At 39.3% G+C, this 19,549-nt stretch overlaps 2 protein-coding genes across 3 annotated transcripts; both read right to left on the reverse strand.

The window, feature by feature from the left end:
* Nucleotides 1-1,837: 1,837 nt before the first annotated feature.
* On the reverse strand, nt 1,838-9,265 carry card9 (caspase recruitment domain family, member 9). Of its 2 annotated transcripts, none has more exons than XM_036598300.1 (12): nt 8,873-9,265; nt 8,645-8,782; nt 7,563-7,888; nt 5,432-5,611; nt 5,188-5,331; nt 4,956-5,081; nt 4,408-4,566; nt 3,149-3,184; nt 2,922-2,970; nt 2,630-2,736; nt 2,448-2,521; nt 1,838-2,257 (listed from the first exon to the last, which is right to left on the reverse strand). In XM_036598300.1, the coding sequence occupies exons 1-12, from the start codon at nt 9,078-9,080 to the stop codon at nt 2,146-2,148; spliced, it is 1,659 nt and encodes a 552-aa protein (XP_036454193.1). In that variant the 5' UTR covers nt 9,081-9,265; the 3' UTR covers nt 1,838-2,145. The 2 variants fall into 2 exon arrangements, with proteins under 2 accessions (XP_036454193.1, XP_036454192.1); XM_036598299.1 differs by having other exon boundaries at nt 4,372-4,566.
* Nucleotides 9,266-9,472: 207 nt separating this feature from the next.
* On the reverse strand, nt 9,473-18,740 carry snapc4 (small nuclear RNA activating complex, polypeptide 4). Its single transcript, XM_036598296.1, is given in 25 exon segments — nt 9,473-9,787; nt 9,901-12,218; nt 12,303-12,375; nt 12,469-12,539; nt 12,629-12,683; nt 12,685-12,864; nt 13,070-13,159; nt 13,572-14,036; nt 14,146-14,234; nt 14,381-14,475; nt 14,601-14,695; nt 15,125-15,231; nt 15,325-15,475; nt 15,653-15,817; nt 15,926-15,998; nt 16,177-16,278; nt 16,399-16,480; nt 16,564-16,642; nt 16,782-16,898; nt 17,007-17,147; nt 17,257-17,291; nt 17,422-17,524; nt 18,020-18,060; nt 18,197-18,373; nt 18,681-18,740. Coding segments are annotated over 24 exon segments (4,947 nt in total). The 5' UTR covers nt 18,321-18,373; nt 18,681-18,740; the 3' UTR covers nt 9,473-9,691.
* Between the last annotated feature and the right edge of the window lie 809 nt (nt 18,741-19,549).

A 19,549-nucleotide genomic window follows, 5' to 3' on the forward strand; every position in this document is an offset into this window, starting at 1 on the left:
ACTTACCCAATCATGCCTTTATGGACCTTGCTTTGTGCACTGGGGCTCAGTCATACTGGAACAGAAAAGGGCCTTTCCCAAACTGTTCCCACAAAGTACACAATTGTACACAATTGTACAAAATGTCTTGGTTTGCTAAGGCACTAAGATTTCCCTTTACTGGAACTAAGCGGCCTATGCCAAGCCTTGAAAAACAACCCCACAGCATTATCCCTCATTCACCAAACGTTACAGTTGTCATAATGCAGTCAGGCAGGTAAGCTTTTCCTGGCATTCACCAAACCCAGATTCGTCCATCAGACTGCCAGATAGAGAAATCACTCTACAGAATATGTTTCCACTGCTCAAGAGTCCAGTGACAGCGTGCTTTACGCCACTCCTTCCGGCGCTTGGTATTGTGCTTGATGATATAAGGCTTGCATGCAACTGCTCGGCCATGGAAACCCATGCCATCAAGCTCATCGAGAGTTTTTGTGCTGATGTTAATGCAAGAGGAGGTTTGGAGGTTTACTGAGTCTGCGTTGGCGACTTTTATGCACTATGCACCTCAGCACTCAGCAACACTGCTCTGTAAGTTTATGTGGTTTACCACTTCATGGCTGAGTTGCTGTGGTTCCTAAATGCTTTCCACTTTTCAATAATACCACTCACAGCTGATCATGGAATATTTAGGAGGGAAGAAATTTGCAAACTGACTTATTGCAATGGTGGCATCCCATTACAGTACCATGCTCAAATTCAGTGAGCTCTTTAAAACGACCCATGCGTTCACAAATGGGTAGACTGCATGGCTAGGTGCTTGATTTTATACACCTGTAGCAATGGGACTGAATGACATAACCTGAAATTATGAATTCAATTTTTGAACCGAATTATCAAACATGAATTCAATGATTGAAAGGTGTGTCCAAGTACCTTTGTCCATTTAGTGCATCTTAGCTGACGTTGTAAACTTAGATTAACAACTCAAAATTAAAGTTTGTGCTAATCTATTGTTTAGCATTCGTTAGTGTTAGCTACATGTTAAAACGTGGTAAAATACATTTTAACTGGCCGTAAAAGTTTCCCCACCCCATTCACATTCATATTTCCACCGATCTGATGTTCAGACTCAGCTTTGACTGTCTTGCCAACCGTTTTGATGCCAACAGGGATACATGACCGTGACTCAGATAGATGATAAAACAATAGCTTATCAGCTAACCTAAATCTAACGAAACTCCTTGCTCGTAAAGTGTTGATCGCAAATAAAGTGTCAAATAATTTCCCTCACCTGGGCATCAAACATTTGTCGGTATACCTTTCCGCTCGGAACAACGCGAGTTTCAGCCATTGTTGTGCAGTGGCTAACAAACTCTATCTAATTAACTAATGAACTAACGTTAGATCACAGTTCGGCTGTGTAATGAAATATAAATTATGTGGTACCGCAAGAAGTTGTTATCTTTATATCTGGGGAGCCCCATGTTTGAGTTTTAACAAGGAAAATGAAAAGGGCTCCACTCTGTACTGCTGCAGCTACTGCTCTAGCGTTTCTCGGTTGCTGTGGTTACCAAGCGACCGGAGGACAAAAAGTCCAACTGAGAGCGCCGGCAAGAGGATCAGCCTGGTCTATAGATCCAACCAGCAGCTGTCATGACTGGATTTCCTATAGACACAGTAGGACATTTTCGTTGTATTTTAATGTGTAGCTATAGTCAACATGCAAGGTACCTAATTTCATTTTCTTAAATTAAATGCCAACTTGTTTCAATAAGAAACTTGTTTTGTGCATGTTAGAGGAAAACATTTCTGCTCTTTGTAAAAATACAAAAGAGAAAGACATTTGACACACAAGAAAGGATAAGCATCTGTATTTTGTTACATTCATGATATATCAGACTTTCGAAAAAAATAATTATTCAGTAGTATGACAATGATTGTGGATGCTGTGAGCATAGGCCTATGGTACATTTATCAATAATAATAATAATAATAATAATAATAATGATGATGATGATAATAAGCCAACCAGTGAGAAGACTTGAAGTGATCAGTGACAGTGTTTTTATGTTAAAAAAAATCTCTAGCCTTTGGCCTCTCCATAGGTTGATGGCAAGCTATTCAGCAAAGGCGACATTTCCTCCCCTGGTTGGTTTGCTTATGTCATATTCCATCTGTGTCTGTGTTGTCACTCCCACTGGTGTTGTCCAGAATACTATGATTGCACTCTATGACACTCTCCTTAACAGTAGCCTTTGTTCTCAAAGCACGTTTCCTGTCATGAGAGTACACAATTAGAAACCATTAAGAAAGGTGTTATTTCTGTGATTTTGATGGACTGGATTTACTTTTTTAAAAACAACCTAGATCATTCCAGGAACAACTAAAAAAGCATAACAGGACTATATGATTTTGAAGTGCATCGGTTTTGCTGGAAGCACAGTAGCTGAGGGCACAATACGAACCTTCTGTAATGAAAATTGTATCGCGTCCTGAGCGTGTAGCCAGCTGATAGTTCCTCCTCAGAGAACATCCTCTCCTGTATCACAATTAATATAAAAAAAACATGTGAAGAGAAGGCATACTCGTTTTCCAAATATCTTATAAAGAACATTTTTATTTTTATTGAGTTTGAGTCTTCTGTTACCTTAAATCCTTCTTCCTTCACCTCTGAGGGACATGGGTCTTTGATACTTATGCATACATTGTATTCTCCTGACGTTGCACTTTGAGAATCCTCACTTATACCTGATGCTAACAAAGAAAGGAGAAAAACAAACAAACAAAAATGTGAAAAACTGGTCTATAACTGTGGTTTAACAAGATCTATTATTGAGCAGTGAATGAGGTTTATTTTTTATATTAGGTATTTGAGCTGGGAATTTGCTAATTGGGGAATAAATACATGAAATGAAACTAAGTCACTAAAAATAGAGCACCTTTGTCATATCTCTCCTTCATGTCCTCCTCACTTGTCTGGCTTTTTAGCTAAAGTGGAAAATGTAAAGAGTCAGTTGTTATGGTTCTCATGTGAAAGCAGAAAGAAATAGCAACAAAACGGGAACTTGTGCAACAGAGGGAAGATGCATACACATTCAGAGTGGACAACAATGCAATGAACTTTTTGACTAGATTTTACAATGAAAAAAGATCACAGCACACTTACCTCCAATGAGCTCTGATAAAAGCTTTCTTCTGATGTCTGGTGGGAAAAAAGAGAAACATTACATTCATAATATATTATCACATTACTGTTGAATGACACATAACATGTTTGTTCACTACAATAAAGTGATGAAGCACTGTCTGCAATCATACATACAGTTGTCAGTTAAACTATTAAGAATAGTAATTTATTTTTCACTCAATGACGCACTGGATGAAAATGTACTGTACTGTGTTTGCAGTTCATCTGATAATGTGGGAGTATCAGAAACCATTTCATGTATTTAATTTCCAGTCAAATTGTCCATTAAGTACAAGTTATTTAGTAAAATCTATAACCATTTAATTTGTCCACTCTTCACTTTTGTGCACTCTACTGCCACTCTTCAATCGTTCTTAAAACCAACCAGTTACAGCTGTGTCCTCCCAACAAAACCTGTTCCTAAAAGAAGTTACTGACGTTATGCTCCCCTTCAAAAAGACACTAACATTCACACAAGCAACTATGCACCTTAGCTGCCTCGCAAATGTCTTTCTCATGTGTATATAAAATGGCCTAAGGACATATTTCTGAAGAGATTGGATAAAAGACAATCCACTTGTATATGGAGGAAAAAAGGCAAAGGAAGGTTTAGAAAAAAAGTTCAAAAAATGATTAAAAAATATAAAAAGAATACAAGACCACCAGGCCTGTCACCATCAGACAAACAGAACGCTAAGCATTCATCTTTGAGAGAGAGGAGAAAATCAAGCTCCACTCTTGCTTCAGATCTGAAAAAATCCACACGTTTCTGTTCATCTGTGAGAAGACAACTCAACACTATGAGCCTGAAAGGATGTGTAGCTGTCAAGAAGATGTCACTGGGAAAAGGAAATAGACACAAAAGAATTTGTATTTGGGATTACTTGGATCTTGAAAAAGAGAAAAAATCAACTTCTAAGACTGAACTTTGAAGGTGTGGAAAAATATCCCTGGAAAATATCCCTTGGAAAAAACTGAAAGGAAGCCCCCTGAAAAAGAATAAAAGTTGTAGGTAAACAATGAAAAAATGGTTTAGTTGTTGAGGCTTCTGTGTAATTTTCTGTCAAATATGTATTTTTTGTTTTTTTTTCCCTGATGCTGAAAACTGAATAACTTGTACTTGATGGCAATTTTGACTGGAAATGACTGAAAGGCTGGTCTCTGGCTTCTGCACAGTCCTATATAACATGACAGTTGCTTACTGCTATTGTTTGCTGTAAGTGTTTCTGTTTGCGAACTTTTGCCTGGAGGGCTACAACTTCTCCTTGAGTCCGGAAGAGCTGGACCTGAAGCTCATCATAGTGCTCTCTCATCTCACGGATCTGCTTGCGGTACCTGTCCTTGTCCTGGAGGCTTTTGCAGTTTTCCTGGTGGTACTCTTCACGTGCAGCAATAGCCTTTTTAAAAGAAAAAAAAAGGGCTTTTACAACATAATAGAGACTGGACATTTAAAGCTTCCATTGCTCACTGCTTATAACTTAATCCTTTAAAATTCCAGGCTTATTACCTACTAAAGCTTATTATTCAGTAACTATCAGACTTTGCAAACTGGCTGAGCTTTTCTTAGGTTGTAGAAGTATTTAATAAATATTTAAGTATTTAATAAAATTTTGACCATTTAAAAAGTTAAGCCACTTTGCATTGCTTTCTATGTAGTTACTGAATAATAAGCTTTAGAGTGTAATAGGCCTGGGACATCGAAGTGGTTAAAAAAAGGCAGTGTGATTAATTTGATGGTGGACTGCTACCGCTATAGAGACGAGTTGAAATCATTTGATTTCATCACCTTATCTCTCTCTTTGATGACCTCATCCAGCTGCTTCAAGATTTCCCCCATGCGGTTACAATACATCTTGGAGTCTTTCTTTAAGATTGCGCACTTCAGCTCCAGTTCATCCTTCTTTTCTTGGTACTGCAAACATAAGGTAACTCTTCTAGAGCATTCCTGGTATTTGCTGCTGAGAATATGTGGACATTCGTGGTGGCTAGGCTTAAAACATAAAAACATTTGCACAAACCTTATCTCGCAGCTCCTTTGCATCATGCAGCTCCCTCCGTAATGCATAAATGTCATTCACCAAATCCTCATGTTGTGCTTGGCTTTGCTTCTTGAAATCTTCCAGCGCCTGAATGCTAAGCTTGTTGTGCTCTGATGTTTGGACCTGGGAAAAAATCACAGTCATTGAAATAATTTTGACTTAGCAGGACCCATATGTTTTTTTTGTTTGTTTGTTTTGGGGGTTTTTTTTTAGGCTGGTTTACCTGAGAAGAATTCTGAAGCTCCTGCAATTGAGCAGTGAGAAGATCATTCTGTTTCTGGAGCTCCCAGATCATTTCCTGGCTAGGCCTTTGCTCCATGGCATTCTTCAGTGTCATCGTCCGTTTGCGCTGAATCTTGGAATCACTCTCTGCATTCATTAAGCTGTGCTTCAGTCTCTCAATCTGTCAGACAACAAAGAAGTTCGTTCTCAGAGCTTAATCACATGAAATGTTGCTATAGCACAGTAAGAAGATCATAATAAACAGCTACACTGTCTACACATGAACAGAGCACCATTTTGGACTGTGTTAAAAAAAAACAGACTGAGACTTTATTAATGGGAATATTTATTATTTACATTGCTCGTGTGCAGTTAGATACTGTTGCCTGTTGTCATACACAATTCATGTTAATCATCCCCTAGCCCTCCATCAAGAGCTATGCTTGGCTATATATACTTTTAAGTGGTTCACCACACTCAATTTACAGTGGTACTGACGTGTGTTCCAAGTAACTCCACTACAATGCCATTGCCACATCAGTGTCACCGCTGTGTTAAAAAAGGTCTAAAATAATATCTGAAAAAGAGCAAACCCGCAGTCAGTGACGAATGGGGAAGAGGGAAGCTTACAACTTGTGCATGACAACTTATCCACAGGTTTCCTAAGGCTGCATTTCAAATGCCTCTTTTCTCCCTATATAACGCATTATGTGGATTCTACCAGAGACATAACTAGGTCCTTATGGGCCCCAGAGCGAATGTATGAATGGGACCCCACATAATGAAAGTCAATTTCAATAGAAAATATGACAAGTAGAAGCCCACAAGGCATGTCAGTCTACCCACTAACATCTAATGTTAACATAAATGTTTTCGAAAGACTACCTATTTTGATCACAATAATTATACGTCATATTAAGATGGCTAACATGCCACCAGCCTAATAAGAAGGTTAGATAGATTCCTGAGAACTCTTGCTATGAGGCATACATATTTTATTAAATTATATGTTTTAATATTCAATGGAATCATTTGGATATTTTAAGATTTTAGAATAATATATATCATTTTGCAGGTCATGAAGGTTCTGTTTTGTTAAATAGTTACAAAAAATAGTTACCACCAAGAGCACCACTAGATTCTACACCCAAATAGTGCACTGTATGTCCAATATGGAGATGTGCACCATATGAATGAATTCTTAATAGATCTCTCTTACACATACAAGGCACTATTTGGCTGTAGAAGCTATTATTTCATAACCTACATATTACATCACTCAGGGAGTATGGAGCCATTTGAGATGAAGCCTAAGGAAGTGAGTGTAATTCAAGGTGCACTTTGAGAAAAAAAGGGGACTGTCCATGTACATTTTTTTATCTCAAGACACTAACAATGTAAATACTCCATCAAAAGTACTACATGGTCCTTAAGGTCACAGTCTGTACCTTAATTTTATGAAGCAGGCTTCGGATTTGGAACACATTAGTAATAAATATCCGTAAGCCTCCTTGTATCGTTGAGTTGAATAAGAAACAGTTAAAAACTTACTTTTTCACTTTACCATTCAACTACTATTCAATCATTTCTACTGGAATTTTATCATACTTGTATTCTATTTTTTATGACTTTGTTATTATTTCCCTTTTCCCACTGCTATTATTTCTGCATCTTGTTTTTTGCAGATGTTATGTGAATACCATATTTATTTTATTTGTCTGTTGCTTTTAGTTCAAAGCACTTAGAGCTGCATTAAAATGCACTACAAAAGTGAAGTTTATAAGCTTATCATTTAAACGTAAACTACATTTACAGGGGGACAGGGGCATATTTGTACTTTTTCACAACTTTTTTTAGGTAAAAAAATAAATTTCAAAGCCTAGGGGCAATGCAACTTAAAAATAAACCACCCCAGTCACTACCTTTGAGCCCTGGAGGGTATTTTGTTTGTCCTTAATGATAAAATGGACGGCGAGTTCTCTGTTATTATTTAAACTCTACGGTCTACAGGCAGACAGAGTGAGTTGTGGGCGAGGCCCATGAACTATTTCACGTCAACAACACACTGTATGAAAATGTTCTGCTGACCACAACAGACCACGTGCTCAGGGAGTGCGTTCTGCCTGTCTGACCTCCAGCTGCAGGTCCCGCGTGCGCATGAGAGCGCCGTTCTTCTCCTCGCTGAGGCGCGTCACGTCGTGCATCAGTCTGTAGTTCTCGTCCTTCAGGCGCCGCGCCTCGTCCCACAGCTTCTCGCGGTCCTCGCGCATGCGCAGCACGCGCTCGTGCTGTTTGCGAAGTTCGCACTCGCGCGTCTGTAGCTGCCGATAGGAGTCCATGTGCTCGGCAGCACGCGCCGCCACCTCGAGCCTCGACCTGCGCTCGTCCTGAAGCGCCTTCTGCAGGCGGGTCACTTCACTCATGAGGAACTGGGTCAGTCCGGATTCACCCGCGGTGTCTGGGGGCGAACAAGTGTTGTTACAGTGTTATTTTAAACGTTAGGCTAGATACTTTACGGGATTTGTAGCCTATTTTATGGAGCTCCTAAAGCAGGGATGCACAACTCCAGTCCTGGATGGTCGGTGTCCTGCAAACATCTAGTAAACCTGCCAGTTAACACAGGAGTTGATCAGGTTTGTCCGAACAGCAAGATCACCAAACTGTGCTGTACACCAGCCCTTCAAGACTGGAGTTATGCAGCCCTGCCCTAAGGTGACTAGGTGATTATTTATTAATAAGTTTTGGCCATTAATTAATATACTGAGGCCACAAGATAAGTTTCTCATAACTCGTGGCCTCTATATTGTAACTTGTGGGCTGAAAATATTCATTTGTGGCCATTCCTTATTAAAAAATAATAATCATGTCACGTTAGGGGCTCTGTACTTTATTTATTTTACTTGATTATTAGTAAGCTGTTCATCAGTTGCAAATCAAGAATGTAGAAATAAAAACCAAAAATAAATGAAAAAATGACACGTGTTAATGCCAACACAGTTGTAATGTATTTTATATAAAACAAAAAAAAATCAATTTTTATCTGATAGTGATAGTAAACCATGTAAAATGAAAATAAAAAAGCCACATCTAACACTGTATTTAGGTTTTAGAACTAAATGCATGTTTAGGATACATCATTATTTTCCAGTGAAAACACTGTTACCAACAAACACCATGACCTAATATTGCACGCTTTAATAAGTAGTGAACTTACCCACAAGTATAGAGAAGACCCGAGAAGGCTCCTTGCCTGTGATTTTCTGATATAGTTGAGGATAGTCCAGCTCCAAACTCTCTAGGAATGCTACATATCCCTTCAGACCCGTCCGCTGTAATATGTCTAGCAGCACACCTAAACAACAATGTCTAAAATCAAGCACCAATACAAGAAAAGGGATAAGGCCCACGTGTTTTGGCTCTGTCTCAGACTCAGGTTTCTTACCTACTTTACGCCCTCTAACAACCAGACTCGGGTCATTGTAAATCTGTTCCTCATCCTCACTGTTAAGCACCTTGCATTGTCTCAGATATGGTATTATTCGTGAAGGTTCAATGGTCTTGATGAGAAGCATCCTGTGGTCTTCCAGCCGCATCCAACACTCTTCATCCTCCTCAAACTCGAGAGCACCTGGGCCATCAGCCATGGTCATCGTCTTCTGTGGATGTTTCTTCTTTACCTCTCAACTGAACACTGTGACAGTACTGACGTCTGATATGCAGTATGCAAGACGCAAACAGGAAATGATGGTCAACCAGAACCTATTGTAGTTCCCCTTTCTAGTTACCATTTCAGTTTTTCCATTTCCGTCTCTTTCCCAATCAGTTGTGCCACTGTGATTACCTCGTGACTTAGCAGGAATGAAGATGACTGCAGTGGCTGTACCTGAACGCTCAAAATATATTCCTGTAATTAAAATTGATTTTTAATCATGTTTACTGATGTTATTAATGTCAACATATAAATCGGTGAAGAAGAAGCCGATTATGAACGATTAAGCAAAAAGCTTTATTCAAAAATATTTTTTGATATTTTTTTAAACTATTCTTTGGACAAAAACATACAACACATTATAAATATTTTACAGCTTTTTTTTTTTTAGCAATTATGTAATTTAGTGTAAGCAATTAAATGCACAATTAGCACTGAACTCTCAGCATTTCAATAACATAATTAGCATAACGTAACAGTTTACAGAACCCAAAAAAAGAACTTTTATTAATATCCTGTTCTCAAGTAAAAAGTATGATGCTTGCTTCCCCATTACGCAGTAGTATGGCTGTTGCTTTGCTTTCTTGCATTCATCCCTGAGAACTGTGTTGCTGATGCTTCACTTGCATTTGTGTTGAGCAAAACCACCTGCAAGAGAAATACAGAAAACCTATCAATCCTCTACAAAAACAATTCTCATCACAAAGAGGAACAAACTACATTAATTCCTGTAACAATGATCATGTTAATGCACAACTCACAGCAGGCTGATCTTCACTTCCACCCTGTATCAGCTTGACTTCATCCTTATCGTCTTCTTCATCTTCGTCACCACTAAGCACGGCTGAACCAGGCAATCTGGACTCTTTACATGGGTGTATGGTGGCCAAGAGGGCAGGTAAAGTAAAACATGATAAGAACCGAGCCTTCAGAAGTGAGTATGCAGGGTTGGTTTTAAATCGTTCAGATACCAGTTTCCGTATAGCAGCTACCTTAGCTTCCTCCTCACTTTTGGCTCGTTCCTCTTCAGGCAGGAGCTGCACTGCTCCCCGCAAAAAAGACTCTTTTGCCTTGAGCAAAGAGACCAGTGTATTGATACTGCTGACAAATGGGGGAAGGTAGGGCATTTTTTTCTCCAGTTGAGCCAGTGAAATTCCACCATTTCCTTGCATCCAGTTCTTCACTTGAGCTGGATCCTCAAGGAACATGAGGTTAGACTCAAAAGACAAAGCACCAGGTTTGGGGCTTGGATTAGATGTGGTGGTTCCTGTCTGAAGGGGCTGCTTTTTTGCCTGCAGGCCTGTCAGCTGTACTACAGTTTGAGGCAAAATCTGACAACTAGGAGTCATAGGTCTGAATGATGTACTAGCACATATCCCGACTGAAGGGGTTGGCAAGCTGTGTTGGATGGGAACTGTGAGGCCATACACAAAATTGGCCTGCGGAATAGCATGTGATGTTGCAACTGTGGAAATGTCACTCCCAGCAACAGAAGTTGTACTGACAGTGTGTACAGCAGGTACATTATTAACAGAAGAAGCTGAAGATGTTGCAGGGCTGGGTGGAACGTTAGAAATATTTGCGACAGGGGCTGGACGGATATTTGTAGGTAGGCGTGGTCCAGCAGCACTTATGAGTGCCAAAGAACCATTTTGATTTACTAGGATAGGTTGCTGAACGACCACCTGAGAAACACAGTCTGACATTCTTTTATTCTGATTACCTAAGATGGTAGGAGAAGGCATCTGGACTACTGGACTGGAAATGTTCAAAGCAAAAGGTTGAACTGGAGGGATGACAGGTGCACTTGTGACAGTAGAAGCTGTAGAGACACTGACAACATTACCAACAGATGGAGTTGAAGAGACTTTGGTTGCATCTGATGTGAAATTCTGACTTGTTCCCACAGGATAAGATGTAAGACAAGCTCCATTTGCAACTGGAGATAGAGAGGAATTGAAAGGACTCATAGGTCTCACAGCATTGGAAGGACCTGCATGGGAAGCACTCAGGCTCAAAATTACAGGTGACTGAAATGGCACCTGAGGGACAACATTCAAGATGTTTTGTTTTTGATTACGTTGGATTTCAGGAAGTGGCACCTGAACAGCAGATGCGGTAACAGAGGTGGGCACATTTGTAGTGTTAGGTGGGACTAAAGGAACACTTGTACTTGTGACAGCTGAGGAGACGTTGGGGACATTATTAACTGTGGGAAGAGAGGAAACACTGGGGCTGTTTGAGACTATGGAAGGTGGAAGGCTCTGATTAAGATTTGTTCCTGCTGTTGGAGATGCCACATCAGCAGGGGTGACAGTTGTTGTATTGCTTGGCCCCACAGCACGGACAAGCCGATTCTCGTTAACTACGACAGGTGGCTGAAGTAACAACTGAGGAACACTGTTGGGCATTACTTGGTTCTGATTACCAATGATACCAGGAGAAGATAGCTGAAGAGGCATCAAGCCAGCAGACGTGAGAATCCAAGCTGTAGTTTGTGGTAATACAGCAACTGTAGGGGCATCACCACCACTTTGGTTATTTTTAGCAGACCGTTTCTTGCAAGCCTTGGATTTAACATTTTCCTTCAAGGCCTGGGCTTTCATTGTGGGCTTGCATTTGCGTTTTGAAGTCCTTGTTTTCTCTGCGTTCTCTGTAGGGGGTACAACAGAGGATGGGCTAGATATTGAGGTTGTGGGAGGGGCTGCCAGCTGTGCTGATTTACCAGGTTCTACTGGTACTACCAGCTGCAATAATGGCTGAAGAGTTTGTGTTGTACCCTGTGTACCTGATTGCAGAAAAGGTAAAATTCCTGGTCCAACAGGCTGTGGGGGGAGTACTCCCTGATGTATATTTGTGTAAGCCATCGAAGTAGGCTCTGTCATTGCTTTCTTTTTTCTTGTTTGTGGTTTCTTGTTCTGTTGAGGACTTGTATGAATTGGTAATTTGCTAGCCTGTGGGGTTGGTGGAGGTTGCTTGGGATCTGGGAGTTGTGTGGCCTTGCAGTTCTTCTCCCTCTGCTCCTTCTCAGCAAGCAGCATTGCCACCGTCTTTGTCCTAACAGATGGATACCGCTTGGCTGAAAGACGATGTAAAAATTACTACTAAATACAGGTAAATATTTCATTTTAACAATTTTTTATTACTCATCTTGCTCAAATACCTGTTTGGGGTCTTGGCTTGTTTTTTTGAGCCTCAATGACTTTCTTGCAGCCTTCAGCATCTATTTGAATAACCTATTTGAAGACAACAAGAGTTTTAATGCACTTCAACCATTAGCCGTCTTTATATAGAAACAGAAAGGCTGAAAGAATGAACTTATAATTGACCTTCAGAAAAAGCAAAAACACTGCCGTTCTTGTGAGAGGAATATCTGCTGCTCTTGTTCGAGCAACGTCAGCTGAAAAAAAGACAAATGCAGCTTTAAATCTAAAGAAAGAAATCAGTGTCAATATCATTTCAAGTCATTATTTTATGGCATCTTAGTACCTTCACAGACTTTCTTTTCGCTGAAAGGAAGGGGCAGTAACACATTGCCAACCCACTGGAATAACAGCCATCAGGAGAGCATAGTCGAGGTTAGCGTTGATTACTGCCTTAGAGATACGAGTGGTTTGTTTGCGTTTGACTGCCTGACCACTCTTAAGTCTGCTTGTCTCTTGTCCATCACTTTGTGCATTCATCTGTCTTTTAGCTGAAGATATGCATGGTTTGGTCTTGGTTCTCTGAAAAAAGAAAAAAGGTAACATGTTTTAACCAGTTCACGACATGAACAACGACCTTTCTAACATCTAATCATAATTTGTTGCGCAGCAGTCGTTTTAGGAACAGGACCTGGGCTAAGAGAAACTGACAACCTTGTGTTAAACTGTGTGATATCTCCACTTTTCAGTTTTTGTATGACAGTAAAATTCTTATGATGGAACTTACCCCTTTCACTGCAGATGCTTTCTTCCAAATCAGCAGGTTTTTCACATCGTTTATAGGCACTTGGATCATGGCCCTTTCATTGCAGAGATCCTACAAATAAAAAAATACACAATAAAAGGAAAAAGAGAGATGAATTCAATATACAGACAAATTATAGGACAAACCTGAATGAAGGAAAGGAGAAGCATAACAAGTGAAGAGGCTTCCAAACAATAAAGCATTTAACATCCTACCGTGCTCTGTGACATGTATAAAAATGCTGAGCAAGTTTAACTGATCTCAACTTTGGATAAAGAGTAGAAGATCTATGTGACCTTGAAAGAGAATTCATTAATAGGGCATGAATAGCAGGAGCTTCAGTCACAAAGATTAACCAACTGTCTAGTGTTTCAATAGTAACAGTGACTTGAAGTGACTGTATTTAGATTCATGGAAAAGACATCAGTGAAAAGGATTTGAAATTGAGGTTGAAAGTGCACATGCAATTCCAGAGTTAACGTACCCACTTGTCTAAAGGCTGTGGTTCTATACCCATGTACGTCTTAACAGGGTATCCCAGAGGGTCCAGCATGGTACTCCGTACTGGCCTGTGGCTCTGAGTGTAGTCACCTGAAGTATCTCTGTCATCTGTACTGTTCATTCCAGAAGGTTGCCTTTCCTCCCTGGTAGGCAACCTGACCAGCATGGTCCTCACAGTCACTTCAGGATGCATCTTTGCCCTGCCATCTACTGGGATCCATTCCTTCATATCAGGCTGGATGTACTCTTCTCTAGGGTCTGTGTCATCTTCTGAGGGGATGTTACCTCCTCTCTCTTCTCCATCACTATCTATGTACTCCACTTTTATTTTCTCATCTTCAGAATTAGAGTCCGTTTCACTTTCCTCTTTGATCATTTTCCTGGTCACTTTTCTCTTTTTTGACTTTGGTTTCATTGATCCATTTTTTTCTCTTTTTATACCATGTTTCTGGAGAATATAACATAATATTTTAGAATATCTTGTAATTACTATATGCAGTTTCTTTCTAAGCATAATAAACACACAGTAGTACTAATAACAGACATGACAAACTTACAGCAGTGGTCCGCATCATCCATTTCCACTTGTTCAAACACTGACTGTCAATCCGGTTTGGAATTTCCGAGGCAATCTTAGCCCATTTACCTGATGATATTGCACAGTTATGACAAGTCAGCAAACAGTTTCCAAAGGTTCAGACAGCTGTATCCTTTACAGTCTACAGACATAATTTTGCATCTGTTTTCTGATGGGCAGGCTTCAAGAGGACTTTTTTTTAGGTTATCACTCACCAACACCATATTTCTCAACAAGTTTTTTCAGCAGTTCCACCTCGTCATCACTCCATGCACCTCTTTTCACGTCATCTCGGAGGCAATCTAAATATCTGCAACATTTTAAAATAAATTAAGGCTGAAGAATGCTCAGCAAAGAATCATGCATGTTTTCATACATTTTACTTCATTCACCATATTCATATTTGTCCCAGTGTAAGGACGGGTTTTGGCACACCTGTCTCGGCACGCATTGTCTGTCCTGCCAGGTACCTCCAGTCTGATTTTCCACCAGTCCTTGGGCCCATACTTTTCCACAGCTTTCAGCAATAACTGCAATAAGATTAGCTGGAATTTACTACATTTAAACGCAGCATTCTGAATAAGATACAGAAACTAATCAACTAATCATCCATCAATATATGACTTTGAATAATGAATAGTTATATTTCACTTCTTGAGAATACATACTTAAGTCTCTAATCACAGAACAATTAATACTATGTCCCAGGATTAGTTCAAAGTTTAAGGATAATTTTGGTGTTACAAAATAGATCTACATTCATCACTGTAAAGGTACATTCCGTCGCTACAGTAAGCGATTTCTGAAGTGTTAACAGGACGCTGTTAAGACTACATATTGCTCAGAAATCACTGCATTGTCATTTAGCAAACAATGCAGTACACAAGGCAGCATGCTGTACTATTGATGTGGAAGGCTTTTGAGACCACAAACATTCAAACCTAAACTGCCCTCCATACCTGGTCCTCTTCTTTTGACCAAGGGCCCTTCTTTATCGAGGGATCAAGAACACATGTCCAACGATACATGAGCTGGGCATGATCACGACCTTCCATAAAGTACGAAACTGTGGAGGTGTAAAAAGATATAAAACATTTAAATGTTATTTTAACCAACAGGTTTCTCTACGAGTACCAGTTTCTGCTTTTAAATAAATTACTTTGAGTGTATGGTATGAAGTTGCCGATTCTCATCTTCTCTACGAGGTCACGGAGGACCTGGTCCTCTTCTTTAGTCCACTCTCTCTTTCTGAAACTTTTAGCAATGTAGCGCTGGTACGTCTGGAAGCACATGAAAGCTGTCCTGTTGGTCTGAAAAAAGGAAAATAAAAAAAAAATCAACAGGAAGAATGTTAGTGTTTTTAAATTGAATACATATCTTAGGAATATATTACAATCAGTAATGCTTCTTCTTTAAAAATCATGTTGTGCCAGAACAGCCATTCATGGGATACACATAAAGATGTCTTTTCTGAGTGCTGTGCTTACCCCAAGTGCCTCTGCTATTTGGTCCCAGTAGCAGAATTTGAACTGTTCTGCAACAGCAGAAAGCTTTTCAATCTCATCCTGTTTCCATGTTGATTTGTTAATGGAGGGATGCAGGTAATTTTGCCAGAATCTCTCCAAATCCTCAGGTTGTCGTAGGCCCTCAAACTATAACATTCAATATTTTGACAATGGTATGAGTGGTGCACATTTTAAGTATGCATGGTTAATAGATATTAGCATGGAGTTGTATTACAGATAGTTAGCAAGACCTACATCAGTATTTGCTATTTTGTCCCAATCGTGATCATCATGGCGATTCCCATACAGCTGGTCTTCACTCATTGAGCTGGGTACACATTTAAGGTGGTGAAAAAAATACAATTTAGTAAGTAACTCTTAAAGTAGATTATAATTGAAATTTTCAGTCAAACTATTCAAATCACTTTCACCCATTACAGAGGTGCCCCCTACAGGCCTACAGGTGTACAAAACAATAAAACTGATAGCTAGTAACTGATAGTAACCTAATTTCTTCAATTTCCTTCTCCAAAAGAACTATTTGTTTTTTCAGTGTTTCTTTTTCCACATCTTTTGCTTTGGACATCTTTGCAGTCAGGTAATCCAGCCTATAAAACAACAAAAACATGCCCAGTGTAAATTATTCTATAGTGCGAGTGTAAAGGACAGGAACAATGTATGGGAAGACTTTATCAGACATTTTAGCTTTTTCTTTATTTACAACTTACTTGGACATTTTAGGCTGTAGCATGCGTTTCATAGTGTCTGAAACTACTGAGTTGATCAGCAAAGTCTTCTGCCATCCCTCCCCTAAAAGATGCAACCAAAATTATATTTCATCATTAAATGCATTTAGCACACAAAAAGATTGCTCAACAAACCCTGCAACATACATCTTCTAATCTTCATCTCATCACAGGGCCTGGTCCCATAACTCAACCTTTCTTTAGTTTCTTCATTTGCTGGAGGGCCCTAAAGGAAAGAGATAAACCAACTTAGGCTGGACATAAAATAAGTGCATATATCATAAGTCTTTTAGCTTTATTAAAATGACTAGCTACACTACGGGCACTTCACAAGAATACTGTAAGTAACTTGCAAGTGACCCTACCAAACCAGTGAGCTTGTCTTTGAAATATGGTTTCATAAAGGTGCCAAGGAAAAGTTTCATGTGAGGCAGCCCTGGAAAAGCGGATACAGGGCCAGAAAGCTGGGCTTCAATCTCTTTCTGTAAAAAACAGAGAATTCCCACATGATCTAGTTATAATCATTCAGCATTATAAACCTCATTGTTATTTAAAAGCAAAATCCACTTTTGTACATGTATCTGACTAACCTGCTGCTGGCGGTTTTCACTGAGAAGGCGCTCCAAATCAGCTAGCTTTTCTTTCAGCACCTCCTGATAGACCAGATTCATCTGCAGACAAGTCTCCACATCTTGAGGAAGATCCAACTCCTCATCACTATCCTCGTCACTCTAATTGGGTAGAAAATAACCTCATCAGAACTTTTCACAGGGTTATTAAACAGCAACATGGCCTACACACAATGAGTCTATACAGTGAAAATGATGAACAGAAACTTACAGAATCCATGTGACTGCCAGTACCATGTTCACTGTCTATTTGGGAATAAAGTGTGCAAGTAAATACATTTAACCATCTAAACATAAAATATTTGCCATATTCTCTATTTTCACTCACATAAGAGTAAATCATGAGTGACGGTTTCTCTTACTGATATGATCTTACCTGTCAAGCCAGCCACCAGTGCTGCATCTACTCCAAGTGTTTGCTCTAACGCTTCAATCTCCTTCTGTATTTGCTGTCGCTTTGCCTCAAGATCTTCTGGTACCTGCAGAAGACATTGCGGTTAATGGGCTCACATCATGGAGGACCAAATATCCCCTTACTTTTTGAGATAAGCGTTTGATGTAGAATGTAAACACAAGTCCATACAGTTCATATATGAAAACTAAGTTGCAAAACTTGCCCACTTTGAATTTGCTGTCTGTGATGTCTTGAAAATGAACATATTTACATATAACCTACAACAGGTTAGCCCACCTAATTACTGTGAAGTTATAAGGAGTGTGTCAGCCTAGGCTGCTTTCTGAGGCACAGTACAGGGTAGCCAATAAGAACACAGGTAATTTACATATATCTGACTTAAAGACACAGTAACAAAACAGCATTCTTAATTCTGAGGGACAGAGAAAGGTTGAAATGATCATGTAAAAACAAAAAAAATTTGACTCATTTTATGTACATAAAAATACACAAATACCAAATACACCTCGGGGACATAATACAAGAAAATAGTAGAATATGAGCTGAAAGATGATCATACCGCTTCCTCCCCTGCATGTCCACTGTCATCTGACTCTTCATCTGTCAGCAGGAAGAAGTGTATCAGTATGCAATAGGACTCAATTTGAAAAAAACAAAGAACATACTAACATACTAACATACTAACAAAGGACAGACTAAGCCTAATAAAGAGATCGTAGCAGCTTAATTGACTCACCACTGTCGCTGGATGATGATAGCAAATCTATAACACTACTGTCCGCGCCTAGAGCGTTCTCCAGCTCCAAAATCTGGCGCTGGATTTTATTTCTCTGGGACAGCAGGTCGTCTGGTGATGCCATTTTTATCCAAATAAACCCTCCCCAGGTAAATTACAGCAGCTCCTGCAAGAGAGCTAATACAACAGGTATGACACGTTAGAAACACAGCTAAAAAGAGTCTGACAATTTAACCAACAAACTTACATCAACGTATTAAACCGACCGGCTAGCTTAGTTATCACAGACGAAAGCAAACGGAACATTATGTCTCGAATAGGGTGTTAGGTAAGAGTTAAGGACATCAATTGTTCGCATAGCGATATTCAGTTTAAAACTCTTGATTAGCAAATTAGCAAAGATGAGTACCAAGTCCTTAATCTCTTTACACATTTTTATAGCATGCAATTCAGTGCAATTAGTCGTGCCCACAGTTTTGCGTACAATATGTCGTCCTCAATTTCAAAGTATCTAAATTCCAGACAATTTTTTTTTAATCCAGTTTCACATATATATACACATATTTGACGTAAAGCATCTCAAACTCACACTTCTCTGCCTGCAGGGAACAGCTAGTTAGCATATTACCCAGCATGCAACTCCGGAGCTTCGAAACTCAGATATGAGCGATGTAAATATAAGCCAAGCGTTAGTCTTTCCTATCTCAGACGACATAAACTTCTTCAGGTTTGTTGAGACATTTTTATGAAGTCAAATTCAAAATACTGACCTTAATAAAGAAATTCTAGCATAACGTTCATGAAACGTCGACGGAGCGCTCGTGTAGTGGGAAATAATGTGAGCAGTACGCGTATTTGTGAAAGTATTTCAAAATAAAAGTCTTTTTGTACTTTAGGGCTGTGCGTCTCAAACAGTGAGACCAGTAAGCACTAAATATAAAATACTAAATAACTGGATACAACAGTTTCTGTGACTTGTTGATCAATTAGAAGTGCAATACGTATACGTTTTTGGTCGACAGCAGTATGTATACTTTTGTTAATAAACGTTATCTATTTATTAAAGTTAAAGCAGCCAGGGAAAATCAAACGACCTGTTAAGATTAATATATATGCTATGAACTTGGCAGAGCAAGTTTATTAATAGTGTTTTACCATTTTTAAACTATTCAATGTGTATTACACTAGTATGATAAATTAAACTGTTGCATTATGTACATGCTCAAATGCTTACACATTTTGAAAATATAATTAAAAACGAACCATAAAATATTGGTACAGAGAAAAATTGAAGGCCCTTCACTACCAGTTCTGTAGTGAAGAAGTGCATCTGGACTGGGGCTACAATCCCAG

Source organism: Colossoma macropomum, unplaced genomic scaffold, assembly GCF_904425465.1.
Source record: "Colossoma macropomum unplaced genomic scaffold, Colossoma_macropomum, whole genome shotgun sequence".
Classification (NCBI taxonomy): domain Eukaryota; kingdom Metazoa; phylum Chordata; class Actinopteri; order Characiformes; family Serrasalmidae; genus Colossoma; species Colossoma macropomum.

Coding starts and splice junctions, on each gene's coding strand:
- card9 (XM_036598299.1), bottom strand. CDS start 9,080: ATGACCATGGCTGATGGCCCAGGTGCTCTCGAGTTTGAGGAGGATGAA. Junction 7,889..8,644: donor GGTCTTCTCTATACTTGTGG/GTAAGTTCACTA, acceptor GTTCGCCCCCAG/ACACCGCGGGTGAATCCGGA. Junction 4,567..4,955: donor TCATCAAAGAGAGAGATAAG/GTGATGAAATCA, acceptor TCTTTTAAAAAG/GCTATTGCTGCACGTGAAGA.